Source organism: Oreochromis niloticus, linkage group LG7, assembly GCF_001858045.2.
Source record: "Oreochromis niloticus isolate F11D_XX linkage group LG7, O_niloticus_UMD_NMBU, whole genome shotgun sequence".
Lineage (NCBI taxonomy): Eukaryota > Metazoa > Chordata > Actinopteri > Cichliformes > Cichlidae > Oreochromis > Oreochromis niloticus.
The window spans coordinates 34,614,017-34,633,214 of NC_031972.2; the positions used below are offsets into that span (position 1 = coordinate 34,614,017).

Consider the following 19,198-nt stretch of genomic DNA (forward strand, 5'->3'; position numbering starts at 1 on the left):
GTTTTGAGACTTTTGCAAGACTTGATACAAAAAGCAGGCACACTCACGTCTGTCAGATTTATTACGGCTTATAAGAGGTTAGCAGCCTTGGTTAGCAAGCTTCATCCATAAAGCACCAGCAGCACAAACATGGTTTGGAGGTCAGCTACAGCCGCCTGTGTCACCATCCACCTGTGGGAGCCAGCCTCAAGTGGACATTAGAGGAACTGCACTTTTTAGCACTCCAGCGCTGGCTTCCTTTCTTTAAGCTCCAAAGTTTAAAAGTAGGCCTCCTGCTGGCCAGTAGGAAGAATGCAAGATTGAATGTTAAACTGTGTGCCAAAAAGCCTTTTGAGAAACAAGATTACATTAAATAGTGATTTTTAATGGGGGTTTTTTTTAAATGTTTTTCTAGAAGAGTTACACTTCATGTGTCAGACAGAGAAGCATGTCTGCTAGGTCATATTTTTCTAAACCTAACCTTAGCTGGATGAAATGATATTACATCTTTTGCGAAAATGTTCTTTTATTTTCATAAATTTTGTCTTTTCCCACTGAGTCTTAATTAAATATACACCTAAGTATAAAAAGACAATAAGGCCAATAATATGCTTCTATATCTTCCCAATTAATAAAGAAATAGCTTTTCACGGCACATATAACTGACTAATCTGAAGGTGCATCAGTTATTCTCTCCTCACGTCCCTCCTTATGTCCTAAGTGTGAGGATGCAAGGGGTGGAAGCAAGGATGCATAAATGAGAAGAATCCCAGTCGAATGAATCTCAAGAGTCAGAAGGACTAAATGAAAGCGAAGGGAATGTGTGCAGAGCCAAAGGAGGAGGGGGAGGAGGTGCAGGATCAATATCTAATTTCAGTGCTGAGCTCACTGTAGAGGCTTTTCCAATAAGGCTGGGATGGAACAGCAAAGTTTGAATAGCTGTGTATCTCTGTCTGCCTCTTGGTGCATCTCTGTTTGTCTCTTTGTCTTTTCCTTCTGTCCGTCTCTCCATCTGCAGCCTCATGGGTGGACCACACCTCCATCTATCTTTAGGTCCAATGTGAGTGGTGTGGACTGAGTAACACAGGCTCAGAGGGTTACTTTTAACATCTTAACATCCACCAGGTCACTGGATTAGAGGATTTCTATTAGGTTAACATCCAGCTCTTTTTATGGACACAAACAGCAAAGAGCCAAACAAATGACCAAAAATACCCACATGAACTCATATTCTTTCACTTGTTTAGCTAACTCAAACTTTAATACCAGACTACTTCACTGAATGATTAAAAGCATTGCAGATATTTATTACTTATGAACACATTCTTGTATATTTGCAGTTTCCCACATGTGGAATTTTCTTGGGTGGGTCTCATGGGTATATTTTGAGACTTATTTGTATTATTTTCACCTATTTGAGACAACACCACAATCATTTTACTAGAGGACAGTATCCCAGCTCTTATTCTGGCCAGTCCCAAACAACAAGCTCGTAAGACTACAACTCATCTGTTTTGGACTGTAGCTGGTGATGGCTACTACTGGTGTTGGTCTGCTGGACCAAGAGAAACTACAACCTCCCAAGGATGAATTAGAAAGTTCATCTCAGGTACTTTGCCCCATGTTTTTCCTACCGTCTAATTTTATGAAGGCTGTATAAAATTCAAATATAATTTCATAACCTTCACCTTTGGTCACAAGCTCTGTGTGGCGACCAAAGCAATGAGTGCATGGATACAAGGAGCTTTCTCCGAAGGGTGGCTAGTCTCTCCTTTTGAGATAGGGTGAGAAGTTCAGTCATTCAGGAGGGACTCAGGGTAGAGCTGCTGCTGCTCCACATCAAAGGAGCCAGCTGACGTGATTCGGGCATCTGATTAGGATGCCTCCTGGGCGCCTCCTCAGTGAGTTGTACTGGGCATTTCCAACTGGGAGGAGGCTACTGGGTAGACGAGGACATGAGAGATTGCATCCCTTAGCTGCCCTGGATAAGGGATGGATGGATGGATGGATGGATGGATGGATGGATGGATGGATGGATGGATGGATGTTATCAGTGATGTAACTTTAGTGTTAGGAGTACAGTATGGATTAAAAGTCTCTCTTTTAATTGTGTTTTCTTCCAATTTGTGTACCTACATGGAAACACCTATGACAGAAGAACTGGCCAAGATGTAACAGGTGCCATTTGTTATTCAATCAGCTGTTAAAACATAACCAAACTGCCTACCCTAACCCGACGTGGGTCAGCAGGTACCTGGTGGAAGTTTACTGATTAAGAAATATGCTCATCTTGACGCCCTGTCCACAGAATGTGTAGAAAGGTCTGAAAAGCCAACAAAGACCTGCCTTAAACCTGGATTCCTTCTAACAACCAGCAGGGTTACAAAAATTGGGTAGAAGTCTGTAAGAAAATGACGCTTCTTCTCCTTTGATTTATGACCTTGGTAAACTGCTGTTGTAAAGTCTTATTGAAGATGACATGATGGTAATTTGGTAAATGATGGACCTCATTTGAGTCAAAAAGAAAGATAAAGCAAAGTAGCCTATGAGCAATCTCCCTCCCATCCTGGAAAGGATCTGATTGACCAACCGAGGGATGGTAGCAACCTGCTAATTATGAAGAAGCCCTGCCCCTCTTTTAGCCTCCTTAATTAACAGTTTCCTAGCCTTATTGTGTTTGAGTCAAAGGTTTATTTAAAGTGCCAGTAACCTCTTATCAACCTCTCAGGGAGCCGTCATTAAGTGTTTTATAGGTATTCTTATGAATATGTTCTTAAGACAGTTGGCAGCTGAATGAATTTACCTCGCCTCAGCCTTTCATATTTGAGGAAAATCTTGCTCTGATGAGTGTTTCGAAAGCTCATTTTACAGTTTATCATCCAGAGTAACTTACAGGGTTGAACAGCCTCAACAATGCAACGGACCCACCAAGCTTTGGTCATTTCGTTTCTCTTTAACTGCAGTCCAAACCACAGCAGTGAGTGCAGGATGGGGGAGTTTGAAGAGGCGAGTTTACCTTCCTGAAATATTTATAAGAAAATGCACCAGTGCAACTCTGCAGCAGCCACAGCCATATTGTTGCCTCTCAGCTGTTAGGATCTTGCTTTCTTCACATTTATTTTTGCTTTTTTGGCCATTGTGCACCTGAAGTCATATTTAACTGGGAAAGTAATCCATCAATTTGTCCCTATAAACATCCACCCCATCGGACTTCAGGTAAATGCGCTGGTTCAAGTAAACGTGACTTATAGTGTTTTATTTATTTGAATGAAATCAGACCCAATGTAAGCTCACGTTTTCATATTCATTCAGCCAACTATAACTGCAGCCCTTGAGTCATAATGTAATAAGCAGCAACACATACAACTGACTTTGAATTCATTCTCAACCATAACATAACATCTTCAAAACCCTGCTCGTCCTCGGGTCATTAAAACCCTCGAATTCCCCAAAACAATACAGAGGCCACGACCTCGGTCTCTTCAGCGGTGCCCCTGCTGCCCTGAAGATGTCTTTGCAGATCAGCTGCACTTATCTCTGGTGGGTCTTTAACATTTCACATTCCAACATCCAACATGACATTTCCCTGACTTGACGATGCAAGATAGATATATAGCCCACATTATCATACTCATATCAAGGTTATTTATAAGTTCAGTGTCGTAGGCGTTTCACATGATACCGAACCATCCTGGATTTGGCTTGTTGTAATTATTGACCTTTCTTCATTGGAGAATTCTTTCAGTTACACGATGCTTTAGTGTTTTCTTCCAATCAAATCCCCCCTCAGTGGTTTAGTGGTACGGTTTTGACCTCCAGGGCTGAAAAATGAGGTCAGTTCTTTTAATGTCCATTTGAGGCTTGCTCCAAACATGAGTCAATCCCCTTAGACTTCCATGGCATAATGTCCAACTTTACAGCAGAAATAAACATGCACGTAGCCTAGTATTAAAAAAAATCAAAAAAAAATTTTTTTTTAGCTGACCTGTTTAAGGCATCAGTCATCACTCAGTGACACTCTCATAACCAGCAGTGACTAGTGGGGTCGCTTGGGAAAAAAGTGTATGCCATAACCGCTAGCAGGATGCCATGGTCGCCAGTGAAACTGTGTAAAACATCAAAAAGTACAATGAAAACCGGAAGCAAAGACAGTTTGCTTTCAAAATAAAAGTGGCACCTTTTGAAACGTGTTGGTTGCAGTGGTAAGGAGCAGCTTTTACTCCTTTTTTAGTCCCTTGAAAAGAGTAAACGGCAAGTGACAAGTTGGTGTCCTCCACGCAAACTACAGGTGACCTCAGTAATCTCCCAGCAACCAAAACAATGGCAAAGAGGTTATTGATGCAGCTACATCCACCTGTGTCTCTAGCTTTAAGACTTAACAAAGTCCAAACATGTCAGGTGTATAAATATTTAACTTCTGTACAGCTGATTTAGCTCCAGAGACCAAAACAGTTTTTGCATCACCCTGTAAACGTAATTATTTCTGCTGTAAAGTTGGACATTTTAACACGGGAGTCTATGGACTCAAGTGCTGGAGCCTCAAATGGACATCAGAGGAACTGCAGGTTTCAGCACTGGTTCAAATGTCCTCTTACAGCCCTCAGGTTTGTGATACTATTGCTTTTTAGTGCATTTTATTGTAATCATCTGACAAATAATATCTTGCTATGTGATAATTGTACTTAGAGACAGTCCAAGAAGTCTGAGCTCCAGTTTGGGGAGTAAAACTCTAGGATTTCATCAGTCAATAGTCAAAGTTTTTGGATGCTGCTTTGCATCATCTTATCCAAATATGGTCACTTTTGACTCCAAAGTCAGCCAAAATGCTAACAAAGAAGCTTCAAAATGTATAGGTGGATGGGATGGGTGACATCACAGTGGCTGTGTCCTTCTTTTACTTATGTGTAAACCAGCAGAATACACCCACACCAAAACCTAAGGCTGGTCTCACATTAGCTTCAGTCGCTCTTTAATATGAGTCCCTGATGTGGCCAATGAAGCCCCGATCAGAACATTTCCAGGCTTAGTTTGACCTTCTCTGTTCCTCTTTCTCAAAGGCCTGGTCTTTGCCCCGAGCACTCATCGTCAAACATCTCTTTTTTCTGGCACAGTCTCCTATTTATTGTTGCTCGAGGTGCTGAATTTACTGGAGCAGCCAGTCTTAAATAATTAAAAAAATTAGTAAGCATGCTACATCATTTGTAGATGATTTCACATGCAGTGGAATGATTGATTTCAAGTGGTCTAAATATACTTTTATTAGCCTGTTACTTAGCACTGTTTGGCAGGTATCTCTGTCTGTGTGGTGCACGAATACAGTCTGTGCACGCAGCTTCATCACTCCACCCTCTCATTCTCATTTGGTCACTTCTGACTCCAAGAAAACCAACATGGTGTTGACCAAAACACTGATGCTGAGGCTTCAAAACAAGTCCAAAACCAGTGGGTAACATCAGTGATGGTGATTTAGAGCATGAGCACACGGCTTCACACTGAAAAAAGAAGCAAATTTAACTCATAACTGGCAGCTCGGCCGAATCTGACTGCTGGGTCTCTTTCAAATTTATGACATGCATCCAGACTTTGTTCAATTCCTCTCGGTTCAGTCTTGATATGGATATGATGGACCCAACAGGCAGTGAGAAATAGGATGATTTTTGGCCACTTTAAAGCTCCTAAAAGGAAAACAATGAGTGGAAATTGTCAGCTGTGAAGGACGCAGAGAAGGAAAAATGTAAACTTCAGAGTGGAATGGACTGCTTTTCAGAAAAAGCAGTAATGAATCCTCTCTTTGTCTTTTTCATGTAAAAGTAGCAGTAACAGCTGTTTGTGTGCACAGTATGTTTCCTGAGCAAACAGTATGTTGTACATACAAACATGTGTCATATCCTCACAGAGCATCCCAGTTTTCTCATGATTGTTTGATATGTGCTGTCCCTGCAGGTTTACTGAGGTTTGCTGTGTGTTCAGTGCAGGAATGAACAGCTCTTCAGCACTGAATCCTCAAACTGTGACAAAAATGAACCTTTTCTCTCTCTCTCTCTCTCTCTCTCTCTCTCTCTCGTTTTCTTTTGCACTGGAGCTCCTCTCACTGGTGACCGCAGGGACTGACTGTGTGTCACTTGAATCGCAGCAGCAGAGTGGATGTGACTCAAACACGGGATTATTTTCACGATGGTTTTAAATATTTCAGAGAGGAGGCCTTTCTCTGGAGGTATAAAACAGAAATAATCAGTTATATTTTTAATGAGTGCACATGTGCAGGAATGTGGCTGGTTGTATCTGCGCAGTCTAAACGCCGAGGACTGGATGCAGATGGAGACTGGCTCTGCAGGCTGAACTTTCCAAATCATCACAGTGAAGTTCTCCCCACCTTTTCCTTTTTTTTCCTTTAGCTCTATACTGCACTGCCCTCCTGTGGTTCATTGAAAACACTGCAGTTGTAATGTTGTAATGTGAGCAGCTGAGGTGGATTATTGTTTCTGATTTCTTTTCTCACACATCTTGTATGAAGAAGTGAAATAGTTAAGCATGGTCCTGTGCATGCAGTGAAGGACGGTTGTAATGATCGTTGGCTCTGCTGCAAAGATTGCCCGGCAAGCTCTGCTCTGAAGGAATTTGAACACTATATACTGAAACTGTCTGTTCACTTTCTAGCATGAGCTGTGCTTCGTATACAAACTGAACTCGGGAAATGGGATTTAAGTAATCTGCTGCCCAAACAACAAATGTGAACTACGGTCTTTGATTTAAAGGAAGGTTATATTTATATATCTGCGGTTTCATTTGTCACATCTATTATGTGACGTGTTTTCCTATTTTGTTTGTATGCTTTTATATATATAAGCCTTTTGTACATGGGTCAGTCTGGGAAAAGAGATCTCACTTTCAATAATAGGACTCTTACTCTAACTCCATTGTCTAACTGTAAGATTTATTCCTTTGCTGTTAAAATTCCACCTAAGTTTTAGAATTAGAAGTGCGGTGGTGCTGTTTTTATGTTACAAAAATGAAACAACAAAAAAGAAAAATGAGGATTTATCCATCCATCCATCCCCACCTCTTCCAGCTGTTCCAGAGAGAAAATAAGGTGTTTGCAGACCACTGGAGAGATTTTAAACTCCCTCTGTCTCCTCTCACCTAGGAGGTATCCAGGAAGAAGCCTGAACCACCTCAACTGGTTTCTTTCAGTGTGGAGGAGGCTTTAACAACCACCTTATTAACGTCTCACCCCATCTCTAAGGCTGAGCTCAGACACCCTTTAGAAAAATTTCTTCAACCTTAATACAGTAACACTACTACTACTACTACTACTACCACTACTACTACATCTACTGCTACTACTACTACAGCGGAGTACAGCTGCTGCTCATGCGTGTTGAAAGAATATGAGGTTGTTCAGATATCTGGTTAGGACGCCACCTAAAGCAGACCCAGAACCCGCTGGATAAATTCTATATCTCGTCTGGCCTGGGAACACCTTTGGATTCCCAGGAGGAAGTGGAAAGTGCAGCTGATGAGAAGAACGTCTGGAATACAGACTTCAGGCAAATGCAAGATAATAATAATAATAATAATAAGTAGTAGTAGTAGTAGTTTTATTATTTAATTTTTAACATCCAGAGATGACTGGAACCACTGAAAAGTGAACAGTGATTTTTAAGGTGAGGCAGACGGGTGTGGAGCCTTTTTGTTTTGCTCAGCTTTTTTTTTTTCACTTGTCCTGCCCCGGTTCTTATAGAAAGTCATAATAAGTGACCCTGACAGGAAGCAGAGATGATCCTGAGCTGTGTTTTTTATGTTTCATCCTGGGTCTGAAATTACCTGGTCCAAAAGCACAGGTGAAAGAAGTGGGTCTACGATGGGCAGCAGGGGGCGCTGTGGCCGCTTCTCCTCCCAGGAAACCAAAAGAGGAAGTAACGTATTGCGTGACGGTCTCAAATAGAAAAGTGAAGCACAGCGGACACCGGGAGTGGGTTCACGAGGGGGCCGAGGAGGGAGCGGGACCGGGTGCTGACTCCAGACCAGGTCGGTGTGATCACGGAGAGTGAATCTATCGGGCTGATAACCGGCAGAGGCGGGTATTTAACAGCGGAAACAGCGTAACGGCGGCGGCTAGGTGCAAGTTAGCACGTGCAGAGCGTCAGGCGAAGGAGAGAGAGAGTACGTAAAAGTGACAGAGAGCGACAGGTGGAAAGTTTCTGATTAAAAACGACACAAACAGGCAGTTATTTGTTGTTGTGAGCAGGTGTGGGAGGCAGATATAGGTGCAGCTGTCACTTTAAGATGACTTTGTGAACTTTATTAACTGCTCGGTTAAAGCAGAAATCATCATAAAGAGTCATTTACTTCCACTTATAACACAGTTACTCGGATTTGGGGAAAATATTGGCTGCAAAAAGCGAGTATTTCGTTCTGTAACTGTAAATCAGTTACAAGAAGAAAAAATATAAAAGAAAACTGTGCTAAAGCCTGGCAGTGGTTACGTCCACAGCCCTGGTGTGAAGTACTATTATTATTACTATTATTATTATTATTATTATTATTATCAATAATAAGAAGAAGAAGAAGAAATAGCAGTTTTATGGTTTCATGTAGCTGCTTCTTTCTCTAGTCATGCTGTTCCTGTGTGAAACACACAGGTGCAGGGTGAGACTAAAAACACACAAAAGCTCTGCACATTTAAACCATCCACTCTGTCCTGCTCACAAGACAGGCGCTGACAGCTGAACTGCAGCCACATGATGCCACATTTGGCCTGTGTGTGTGTGTGTGTGTGTGTGTGTGTGTGTGTGTGTGTTCCCCTTTCATGATGAACAGGTGATAGACCTCATGTCCCACTGTCCGGTGCCAGAGAGTGAGGTTTGCCGCTCAGAAACAGGAACTAGCCTGTTTATTTCTGCACAGGTGTGTCTTTATTTATTTTTAGTGTGGCTCGCTCTTCTGTCTGGACTGGAGACAATAAAAAGCATTTTGCTGTCATCATAACAATAAAAGCAGCACAACTAAAACAATCTCCTCTCAGGCTCCTTTAGGCGGGTATTTAAATGTTTCCCACAGGAATGTGAGTCAGCCTGACCATGACCTGAAGCTCGAAACAGTTGCGTGACCTCAAGGACGCCACAGCAGAAATCTTTCTGGATCTTTTTTAGAGCCACTAAAGTGCAGACTCCAAACAAAAATCCAGCTATTTCACCCACCAAAACTGGAGCTCAGACTTCTTGGATGACCTGTTATTACAATTAACCGCACAGCAGCCACATCATTGGTCAGATGATTGAATTAAAACACTAAAAAAGACACCAGCAGCATGGACAGGACCTCTGTGGTCCAGAGGTCCTGTCCATGGAGCACCACGCCCCTAATAATTCAATCTTTAAGTCTTGCAGTGTAAACAAGCGGATATACTCTATAGGGAAGAAGCAGCTGGTTAGCAGCAGCTGAACTTTCACAATAAGAGTGGTCAGTGACATTGCATATTTAATCTCCTTCAAAAATCCTTGAATCTCTTTTGATGAAGTTGTTTTTTTGGGTTTTTTTTCCATAATTCAGCCATTGATTGATTTTCACATTTTTGTGCATTTTCCTTTTAGGATGGGGGACATAGTCGAGGACGAGGCGAGTTTCTACTCCAATGCTCAGGACTACTGGAAAGATATCCCACCCACGGTGGACGGCATGCTGGGAGGCTACGGCAGCATCTCCAGCATCGACATTAACGGGTCCAAGGCCTTCCTGCAGAAATTCCTTGGCGTAAGAACCTCTAATAAGACTGTAGCATGTTTGAGTTAGTACTCTGAGTACAGGGAATTCATGGTTTTCAGACATTTGAGTGGTTGTTAAAATATAAAATTAATAATGAAATGAAAAACCAGAGAATGAGACCTTTCATGTGCCGAGCAGCCACTAATCCGACATGCTGATCTGACCCTTGTAGGGTTCTCCAGTGAATTGTTATCATTATGCTTTGGATTAAATGCAGGAAAAACTCATTATTTTGTAATCTGGGAGTTGTAATCTGTGGATAAAAATGGGTGATAAAAGCTGTATGACCTTCAACGGGAGCGAGTGCTGCTGTTTCCTTGTTTGTGATGCAGTTGAATCTGAATTGTGCTTTGCTTGGGTCTTTGTGTAAACCCTCATCATTTTTTTTCTCTTTCCTCTGCAGGATGGCGAGGGGAAGACTGGCTCAGGCTGCGCTCTGGACTGCGGCGCGGGCATCGGGAGGATCACAAAGCGCCTGCTGCTGCCACTGTTCAAGACGGTTGACCTGGTGGACGTGACACAGGAGTTCCTGGACAAAGCCAAGACGTACCTGGGAGACGACGGCAAGAGGGTGGGCAACTACTTCTGCTGCGGCCTGCAGGACTTTGTGCCGGAGAGCGGGCGCTATGATGTCATCTGGATCCAGTGGGTCATTGGTGAGTCTGAGTCGGAAAGCACATGAAAAATGGTCCCCGATTAGATGACCTAAACTTCCCTCAGTCTAATCCATCTTTTTGTTCTTCCCACCCTTAGGTCACCTGACAGACGACCACCTAATAGACTTCCTGCGCCGCTGTCAGAAGGCGCTGCGGCCCAACGGTCTCATCGTCATCAAGGACAACGTGTCGTACGAGGGCGTGATCCCTGATGAGGAGGACAGCAGTGTGTGTCGCGATCTGAACATAGTGTGCAGCCTGGTTAGCAAAGCCGGCCTCCGCATCGTCCATCAGGAGCAACAAAAGAACTTCCCAAAGGAGCTCTACCAGGTCCACACACTGGCCATCAGATAGAGGACGAGCGGCAAAGGGGGTGGGGCTTTTTAATAGTCTGTTTTCTATCATGGGTCGCTCTCTAACTGTGGGCTTTCTTTTCTGGGATCACTGCAGCGTTGGGTAATGATCACTCCTGCTATAAAATGTTTCTGCATCACCCACAAACGTCACTTCCTGTGCGGGACTTTCTCAGGACGTCCGCCGGATGCAGCTGCGTCGCTGTCTCCTGAACGGTTTTATCTAACGGACGTTTTCTCCGTGAGGATTTGCTGCTTTTATATCACAGAGTATTTTTAAAAAGCTCACTTTAAAGAAAATGTGACGGACATTTTTGTTACTTTTGGACATTTTATAGGAAAAATGTCTAAAAATACACCAAACCGCAGATTAACAGTCAATAAAAATGATGTATTTATTGCAGCAGTCGATTTTTGATCTGTGAGGCTGGACGTTCTCCTTAAGGTGTTTTTATACATGTGAACGGTTAGCTAACTGAGTGGTTGTATCCGGGTTACCAGGTTTGTACTACGATTCCTACAATCCTGCCTAATGATGCACGGGAGAAAAGAGCACCACATGCATCTGGTGGACGGTGACTCAGCGTGGGATGCTGGGAGTTGTGTAGTGGGATTGTATGAAGGGGCGGAGTCAGTGCTGAGAGCCATTTACCTCAGGGAAACTGGAAGATAAAAATAAGGAAATGGAGTCGGTGTCGTGTGTTTCTTTGCTTTCTGTTCACAGCACACAACCAAGGATGTTTATTTACTTTTAGAAACCTGTGGAGCTGTGTCACAATTGGCTGTGTAGTTTCACATCAAAATGAACTGATGCAATGCCCACATCAGGCTTTCAAGCACTACGTGAACAAGAATTCTCTCAATGTGAGCTTTATACATTAGATCCAGTCACAAACCCTAATGAAAGCCTTCACCTTAATCTGCCGTGCGCCTCCTTATAAACAACTGCATGTCGTGTTTTCACGGCCGATGATGACTGTGATTGACCTGTTCAGTTCCATTGTTTCTTCCTACAGATGCCAAACCCACCATCAGCCAGCTGTGGGGACTACATCGTAGACTTGCCTTTGCTTGGCACGTCAGCATAGTAACAGCGAATAATCCCTAAGATTTAAAATTTAGGCTGAGCTAGCCACTCGTTGCTTTGGCTGATTACTCACAATGATCAACGTCTGTTGATGTTTTCATAACATTATTTGAGTGGTCAGCAGCAGTGCTGTGGTGTTTGCATGATTTAATTGGCTCATTCCTGTAATGATCAGTAACTTAGTCACTGGAGTGCTCATAGTCGGCTAATTTCAGATGCAGCCTGACTGGATGCATCTTGTATGAATTATTAATTTTCAGGAAGAAACCAGAAACAAAAACACTCTGGAGTTTTCAGATCCAGACAGTTTATTGTGACATATTTTACTCAATGCTTATAGCTTCATTTAAGAGGCTAGGACCTCACTGACGTATTTTAAGGCAACACCGTTCACTTGGTTTCACTTTCTGGTCAACACACTTAATAAAGCTCAAGAAAGGCAATAAATACTTCACAGATTACCGTTATAACTCCTGTTCAGGAGGAATGAACATGCCCTTTATCTGCAGTGCATACAGTCCCTCTCAAAGGGTTTATGTGACTAAAAGTTCACACCAAATGATTTCATACAGGTTAGATGCAATCAGGCAAACTGATGTGATGAAATATTGTGATCACCACCTGAGATTCTCCTGATGCCACAGACGATCAGAAATGGAGGCAGGAAGGAGGAGAAGAGTGACTTGTTCCTTAAACTGTTTCTGTAACTTGATTCCAGTTGTGAGATGTAATCCTCTCTGTCCCTGTTATTGGGTAATATTCAGTGATGCTGTACATCAGAGACTGTGTGGTGACTACAGTACTTTTCCACAGAAAAAGCTAAAAACTATTCGGTGTGTCCTTCACGGATCAGGGTTTAGATCTTCTACTGCTTGACTTTAAAATGAGATTTCATATGTTGGGGGATCAGTGAGGTTTTTCATCATGACCTCCAGAGACTTCTCATGAATGAAAGTGTAGGAAGCAGCAGATTTGGTTTGTGTTTCCACAGCAGGGCAAAAGCAGTAGAAAGAATTAAAGAAACTGGTCCAATGATCTACCGCAGCACATCTCTGGCTGCGTCACAATAACAGTCGACTCAGAAGCTCAAAGCAAAGCAGCCTGTTGAGGTTTTTAAAGTAGTGTGTAGAAAATATGCAGATGAAGCTAAAGCCCAACCCTAAAAGCATCCGAACCCACAAACAGAGCCAAAGTGTGAACTTTCTGTGGGGTGAAATGATCTCGTTCTATGAAGACCGTGTCAAACAGAGACTGGTTATTCTTTCATTCGTTGGAATAAGTTGATTCTGACAGCTGGATGGATCCCAGTGTAGTCAAAAGGTTGTTGGGGCCGGGCGATCACGACCACGTCTCGCTCTGAAACCGACCCGTCTTCTCCATTGTCGCCAGCATCTGCTCGGCTTCCTCAGCGGACACACCTCCCACCTGCTGGAACGCCTCTTTGAGGGCGTCGCACACACTGGCTGGCATCTGTTTAGCGTTGCTGCACAGAAACACAAAGAAGACCTGAAGGTTAGTTAAAGAGGAATCAAAACTAGATTCCAGATGTGATCCTTAGACAACAAAAGACCAGGGTTTTTGTTTTGTCCCAGAACTGTATTTAAAGTCAGAGTCTGAGATTACAACCTGAGTTTCAGTGGGGGGGGGGGGGTTTACTCACCCAGCGATGTAAAAACAGGCGTTTTTATTGGCAATCAGGTCCCACAGGAGCTCGCCGTTCTCCCTCACACGGTGCTGCACGTACACCTTCGCCTCCTGAAGAAACACAATAATGCTTGAAGGTCAAAACCTGCCGAACTCCTGGACACTGGAAGTTTGATCATTTTCCATTTACTGAGTTCATATTGGTGATTATTTACAGGGTTAAGAGGAGCGCGTTTCTGACCTGGTCTCGAGAGAAGGCCGTGAAAAGGGTGAGGAATCCAGCCTCCATCATCTCCTCCCACTCCGACCTGAAGTAGAAGTCTTTGGACTCGGAGCGGCAGCCGAAGAAGAGGACGTTAGCTGCCGTGCAACGAGAGGATGAAGAGATGTGTCGTCACGTGAGCTCAGAGACTGTGGAGCGATTAGGAAATTTAATCAATCAGATATCTCACCAGTTTTCCCCTCAGTGGTCCTCTCCTGTAATGCCGACCTAAAGGGGGCCACTCCCGTTCCAGGTCCCACCATGATCACCGGGGTCTCCTTCTCTGAGGGGAACTTCAGACTTCCCTTCTTCACCCACAAAGGCACATACACATCGCCTGGGACACAGATTAAAGAATTAAAATGTTTTCCTAATTAGAATGACTTCTTAATATTATTATTATGCTATCTACTGTACAATACTAAAGCGCCTTGAGGTGACTTTTGTTGTGATTTGGCGCTATATAAATAAAATTGAATTGAATTGAATTGAATCTGATCTAATTATTTAAAGTTCTTCAGGATTTCAGCTGAACTTTATTTAATGAAGCCTATCCTTTACCACAAATAGTTTCAGGGTTACAGGCCCTTATATTGCATGAGGTTTGTTCAAAATTAGAGCTTTGTATCCCAAATGAATTTTAAAAAGAGTCGTCATTTGATGTCAGTTTACTGCTGGAATTTGATTAATCAGCGCTACCCTAATCATCAGTCTAATATGTAAGTGGCTGCTAACAGTTACCGTGAGCATACGCTACAGATAAGGTGGAGTACCTTGTGCAGGATCCAGAGAGGCTAACCAGGAGGAGCAGAGGCCTTTTCGAGGTTTATACAGTTTGGTTTTGTAGCGAACGACAGCAACCAGGACCTGAATCCTGTTTGGGTGAGCCTGCAGGCAGACCGCATCTTTATAGTGACGGCTATAACGCAAAAAATATAAATACTTTTTAAATCTAATAAAGAAGGATGATCTACCCGCAGAGAGGAGGCGATGGAGAAGGAGCGAGGCTGGATCTCAGGGAAAAGGTCCAGGAGATAGTCCACTTTGAGTTCTGCTGTGGTGTGAGGGAAATCTGCCAGAACCTGCAGCAAAAAGGAGAGCAGATTGGAGTTAAAACACAGATGAAGACAGGCTGTTTTATTACACCCGAACAGGTTTGAATCCTCAGAGGTCTCAAAATTGCAAAAAAAGCTGAAAAACTCAAGGTTTCTAAGCTCCGCCTCTTCAACAGTTACCTCCAGCACAGTGCGTCGGGGTCGGTTGCAGTAGCTATGCAGCTCATCCTGGCCCGCCGCTGAGCTGAACTCGGCCAGCTTCTCCCGCTCCAGCTCATTGGTGGCGAAGGTGGACAGCAGCTCGAAGAAGGAGCGGCGAGGCACAGCGGCGATGTCCAGGTAACTCTCCACCAGATGGCGCACCGTGCAGGGCTGAGGAAGCCAGGCTGGGACTGAAAGATAGACTCAGACTGATCAGTGATTGTCTTAAAATTACTTCCAACCTGCTTTTAAATGAACACAGTGAGGTCACTGTATCTACCTCCATCTTTTATATACAGATTACAGATCTGACTAAGAGTCATTAAAACATTCAGAGGTCAGATTTATTCAAAGGAAAGGAAGTGCATTGATAGGAAGGGATATTTAAGACACAGGGACCGACCTGCAGTGTTGTCTGTGGGGCTGAGAGTGAACCGGGTCTCTGGGTCCAATCTCAGCAGCTGGCAGAACTGCTGCACATCCTCAGGGGCGTTACAGGGGCGCATCATCACCACGTCACCGGCAGCAAACCTGGAGGACAGCATCACAGCTGGAGACGGCGGCAGACCAACGAGGCTTACTGCTTTTACTTAAATACTGAAACTCAGGGTCATATTCAGAGCAGATTCTGCTCCAAACAAGGCGTTTCAGGACAAAAAAAACATGCTGGTCTGAAAAGTAATCTTCAGGGGATCAGGGTTACGTACTCAATGTTGGACCCAGTGACGTCTAACTCAATGTGCCTGACGTCCTGGAAGTGCAACGGCTCCGTCACTCTCCTGTTGAACACCATTCTGGCAGGAAACGGGTGAGACTGGGAGGGGACAGTTTGATCCATGGGAATCCTCAGCCGGACCTCCTCCTTCTCTTGCATGTCGTCCAGGAAGTGGAACGTGTAGGTTGGAGGAAGTCTGTTGCAAACAAACACAGAACAAACCTATATATTAAATGTACGCCTTCTGAGAGAGGGACACGTGGAGCGGATACTCACGGCTCGTCTTCCCTCAGCGGGATCACGCCGGACAGAGTCGGGTAAAGGGTCGACACTTTCCCCCAAAACGAAGCAAACCAGGGGTCGATCACAGCGTCCGCTCTGCGTCAAACACACCGTCAGCTCAGTACACGAGCAACAAACTCTCCACCATCTTCATGTTTACACGTGTCTCTTACCCGAGGTCGTGCTGGTCATCAGCCAGCCCCACAGGCAGCAGCACGCAGGCACCGAGCTGCAGGAGGCGCTTATGGAGCTTCTTGGCCACAAAGTTGAACCTGTGGTGCACACAACATGCACACGCTTTAACAAAAACCAGATGAGTCACTGTAGACTAATGGTGAGAACAGCGAGCATAAACCCTGGACTGACTTTGGATACGAGGAGTCTCCCAGGCCCAGGATGGCGCAGTCGAGCCGACTCAGAGACCCGACAGGTAGAGACTTCTTAAAGAGGAACCGCCAGAAATTCTTAAAACAAAGAACACATGGATGTCTCAGACAGAGGTAAAGGTTTTCAAAATATAATTGGCTGTGCATGAAATATTTTATCCTTCTTCAGAAAAACCACGGAGGTTCTCACTGACCCTCAGAATTAGCTTCTTTGTTTAATATAACTTTACTACATTTAATGGAGCCATACAACACTTTACCTTCATATTCATAAGTCCAGGAGAAATCTACCTGTTATGTCCGACAATACTGATGCTACTGATAGTGTACAACAGTTTTAAAAAAGCTTTAATGTCTCTCTCACGTGAGAATGTGTTTCATGTGTTTCACGTGAATCTGATCTGATTCTAATATGAGGATTAGAATCTGATTCATTCTGAAGCTTTGGCCATGACTGACTGACTCAAAAACCTTATGGACAGACCTTAAAGATCCCTACATTTAGCAGGAAGAAGAGGGGAAACACTCTAAACTTTAAAAAAAGAAAACTCTTGTTTAATTTCAAACTGGAAAGACTGGAAGTAAAAAGATAATTGTGCTTAAAAATAATGACATTTCTTTTTTGGAAGGTCACCTTTCACTCTTCCAGTTTTCATTTTTCTTACCTTCATGTTGTCGGGAGGGTCTCCCTGACCAGTAGTGGAGCAAACAAAGACGACCAGAGACTCGGAGATCAAGTCGGCCTGTTTGATGGGAGGAAAAAGACACGCTGTGAGGTTGAGGAGGAGTACTCAGGAGCACCTCTGGGACTAAAGTTGGGTATAAACATGTGAAACACCAACTGTGACCCCACAGTTATTCCACATTTATCGAGTCACAGCTCTGAAAACTTTAACACTCCCCCTTACGTTTGAAAAACTTCGTCTCACTCACCACGTTGTAGTCGTCCAGCGGCATCACACGGACCCGCAGCCGCCGTCTCTGCGCCTGCCGGGCGAGCCTCTGTGCCGTGTCCTGAGCCGTCCCTGTCTGACTCCCGTACAGAATGAGCAGGGCGGGATTTGACATGACTGCTGACAGAAACACGAGAACAGAGACTCATCATGTTTTGGATACAAAAAAGCCTATGGGGCCTAAATTAAACATGGAGCAAAGAGTTCGATTCTCTCTGGTCCACTCAGGATGCAGTCCCACCACAGGAGTTAGACCCTGGTACACTCGCCCCTGGCTCATGTGACACAGCCACTTATTTTTCTCTTAACTGGCCCCAGATGGAGCCTCAGGTTCAGTTTTCCTTGGGTGACGCAGGCAGTGGTGAAGTTCCCAAATGTGACAGTTTAAGTTTAAGTTCACCGTCAAGGTTAATAACCCAGAGTTTAATGGACAGGAAGCTGCATTTGTTCAGCTGCCTGCTGTGTACATGTAAACAGATGAAGTTCTGAATAAATGTTTTGGTGAAACAAAGATGATGCTCGATTCTAGCGAAGAATAAAGTTTTATTCTATTCTATAATAGATACTAGACGAAAACCGTGCTCATAAAGAGAAGACTCGAAACAAAGAAACGTGAAGCGGAGCTCTGCTGTTAGTTTATAGTAAAAACAATCAATTAAACAATACAAACGACAACGTGACTTTAATTCTAATCATCTGACTTTCATCCTTATAAGCATGAGACTGTCTTTGCACATGTACACATGTCTGTGTGATGATACATGCTGACAAACAGGAAACGTTGGCTCTGAACACATTGATTAGCAATACTTTAATTTTTCACTCAGAAATATGTTCCGAGCATAAATCTCTTTGTTTGGGTCACAATAAACCATTTTCCGTGACCAGCAGGTATCTCGGTTACTTTTACAGTAGATATAATGAAATAAATAAAATATAACAATTAAACAGGTAAACTACCAGGCGTTCACCTTCACTCAGGACTACATAACTGAGCTGCTAGCTAACGTGCTAGAATACTAGTTAACCGACTGATAAAAATCTGATCCGTTATTTTACTTATTTTTTTTTTTTCGTCTATAAATCACATTTATGACCACAAGCAAGCAAACAAACAAATCGACTCACCGTCGCTGTCTTCGTCGACAATTACCTAGAAACTTATACAAATGAACCAAATAAACTAAGAAGCCGGGCCGTAACTGGTCATGCTGACCCTCAACGCCACACTTTACGGCAGGCACGCTGTGATTGGCTCACAGGTCGACGCTGCGTTCAGAGCCCCGGAGGAAAATCAGAAATAACAAAGTTTACGTAAAAATTCTTTCACTATCAACTTCTGCTGTTTATTCTTTATTATTTTCTTTTTTAAAAACATAATTCTTGATGAAGACATACTTTTCCTTTAAGTATTAATTAATAACAGCAACAGAGTGACTTATTTTTATTGATTTGTCTTAAATTTGAGCCTAAAACATCTGAAATAAGCATATTTTTTTATTGAATTTCCTGATTTATCCACTATGTAGCTTCATTATGTCTCATTTAAAAATTATATTAGCCTACAGTGCTTAATGTTGTCTTATGTCAAATATCAAAACATCTGCAGACAAACAGTGACTGCTCTGTGTTTGTCTCCACCTCGTGGTCAAGTAGATTTCCTGCAAACCTCATGCACTGGTTTAATAGAGCTGAGCTCACATTAAACTCACATCTGAGTTCACAGAAAGTGGCGACCACCTTCCTCCTGTGAGGTCTTATTCACCACGCTGCCTGTTTTGAGAAGGGTTCACTCAGAGATCTGAGGACATGAGCAGGATTAGAAAAGCCTTCTCTGGATCTGAATTAGTCTAGGATGCA

General features: G+C 43.3%; 2 protein-coding genes across 8 annotated transcripts; one reads left to right on the forward strand and one right to left on the reverse strand.

Annotated features, from left to right (window-relative positions):
* Positions 1–7,871: 7,871 nt before the first annotated feature.
* Positions 7,872–11,441, forward strand: ntmt1 (N-terminal Xaa-Pro-Lys N-methyltransferase 1). 5 transcript variants are annotated; one of them, XM_013268553.3, is made up of 5 exons: positions 7,896–8,007; positions 8,800–8,886; positions 9,573–9,732; positions 10,148–10,400; positions 10,498–11,441. In XM_013268553.3, the coding sequence occupies exons 3-5, from the start codon at positions 9,574–9,576 to the stop codon at positions 10,752–10,754; spliced, it is 669 nt and encodes a 222-aa protein (XP_013124007.1). In that variant the 5' UTR covers positions 7,896–8,007; positions 8,800–8,886; position 9,573; the 3' UTR covers positions 10,755–11,441. The 5 variants fall into 5 exon arrangements, with proteins under 5 accessions (XP_005470595.1, XP_013124007.1, XP_005470597.1 ...); XM_019361354.2 differs by lacking the exon at positions 7,896–8,007 and adding an exon at positions 8,042–8,142; XM_005470538.4 differs by lacking the exon at positions 8,800–8,886 and having other exon boundaries at positions 7,872–8,007.
* Positions 11,442–12,125: 684 nt separating this feature from the next.
* Positions 12,126–18,623, reverse strand: ndor1 (NADPH dependent diflavin oxidoreductase 1). Of its 3 annotated transcripts, none has more exons than XM_003440184.5 (15): positions 18,467–18,623; positions 17,319–17,455; positions 17,051–17,128; positions 16,366–16,463; positions 16,173–16,271; positions 15,994–16,095; positions 15,710–15,913; positions 15,406–15,533; positions 14,982–15,193; positions 14,721–14,828; positions 14,520–14,634; positions 13,937–14,083; positions 13,726–13,844; positions 13,501–13,595; positions 13,179–13,323 (listed from the first exon to the last, which is right to left on the reverse strand). In XM_003440184.5, the coding sequence occupies exons 2-15, from the start codon at positions 17,451–17,453 to the stop codon at positions 13,179–13,181; spliced, it is 1,785 nt and encodes a 594-aa protein (XP_003440232.1). In that variant the 5' UTR covers positions 17,454–17,455; positions 18,467–18,623. The 3 variants fall into 3 exon arrangements, with proteins under 3 accessions (XP_019216898.1, XP_003440232.1, XP_005470599.1); XM_005470542.4 differs by having other exon boundaries at positions 17,319–17,458; positions 18,467–18,618; XM_019361353.1 differs by lacking the exon at positions 18,467–18,623 and having other exon boundaries at positions 12,126–13,323; positions 17,319–17,453.
* Between the last annotated feature and the right edge of the window lie 575 nt (positions 18,624–19,198).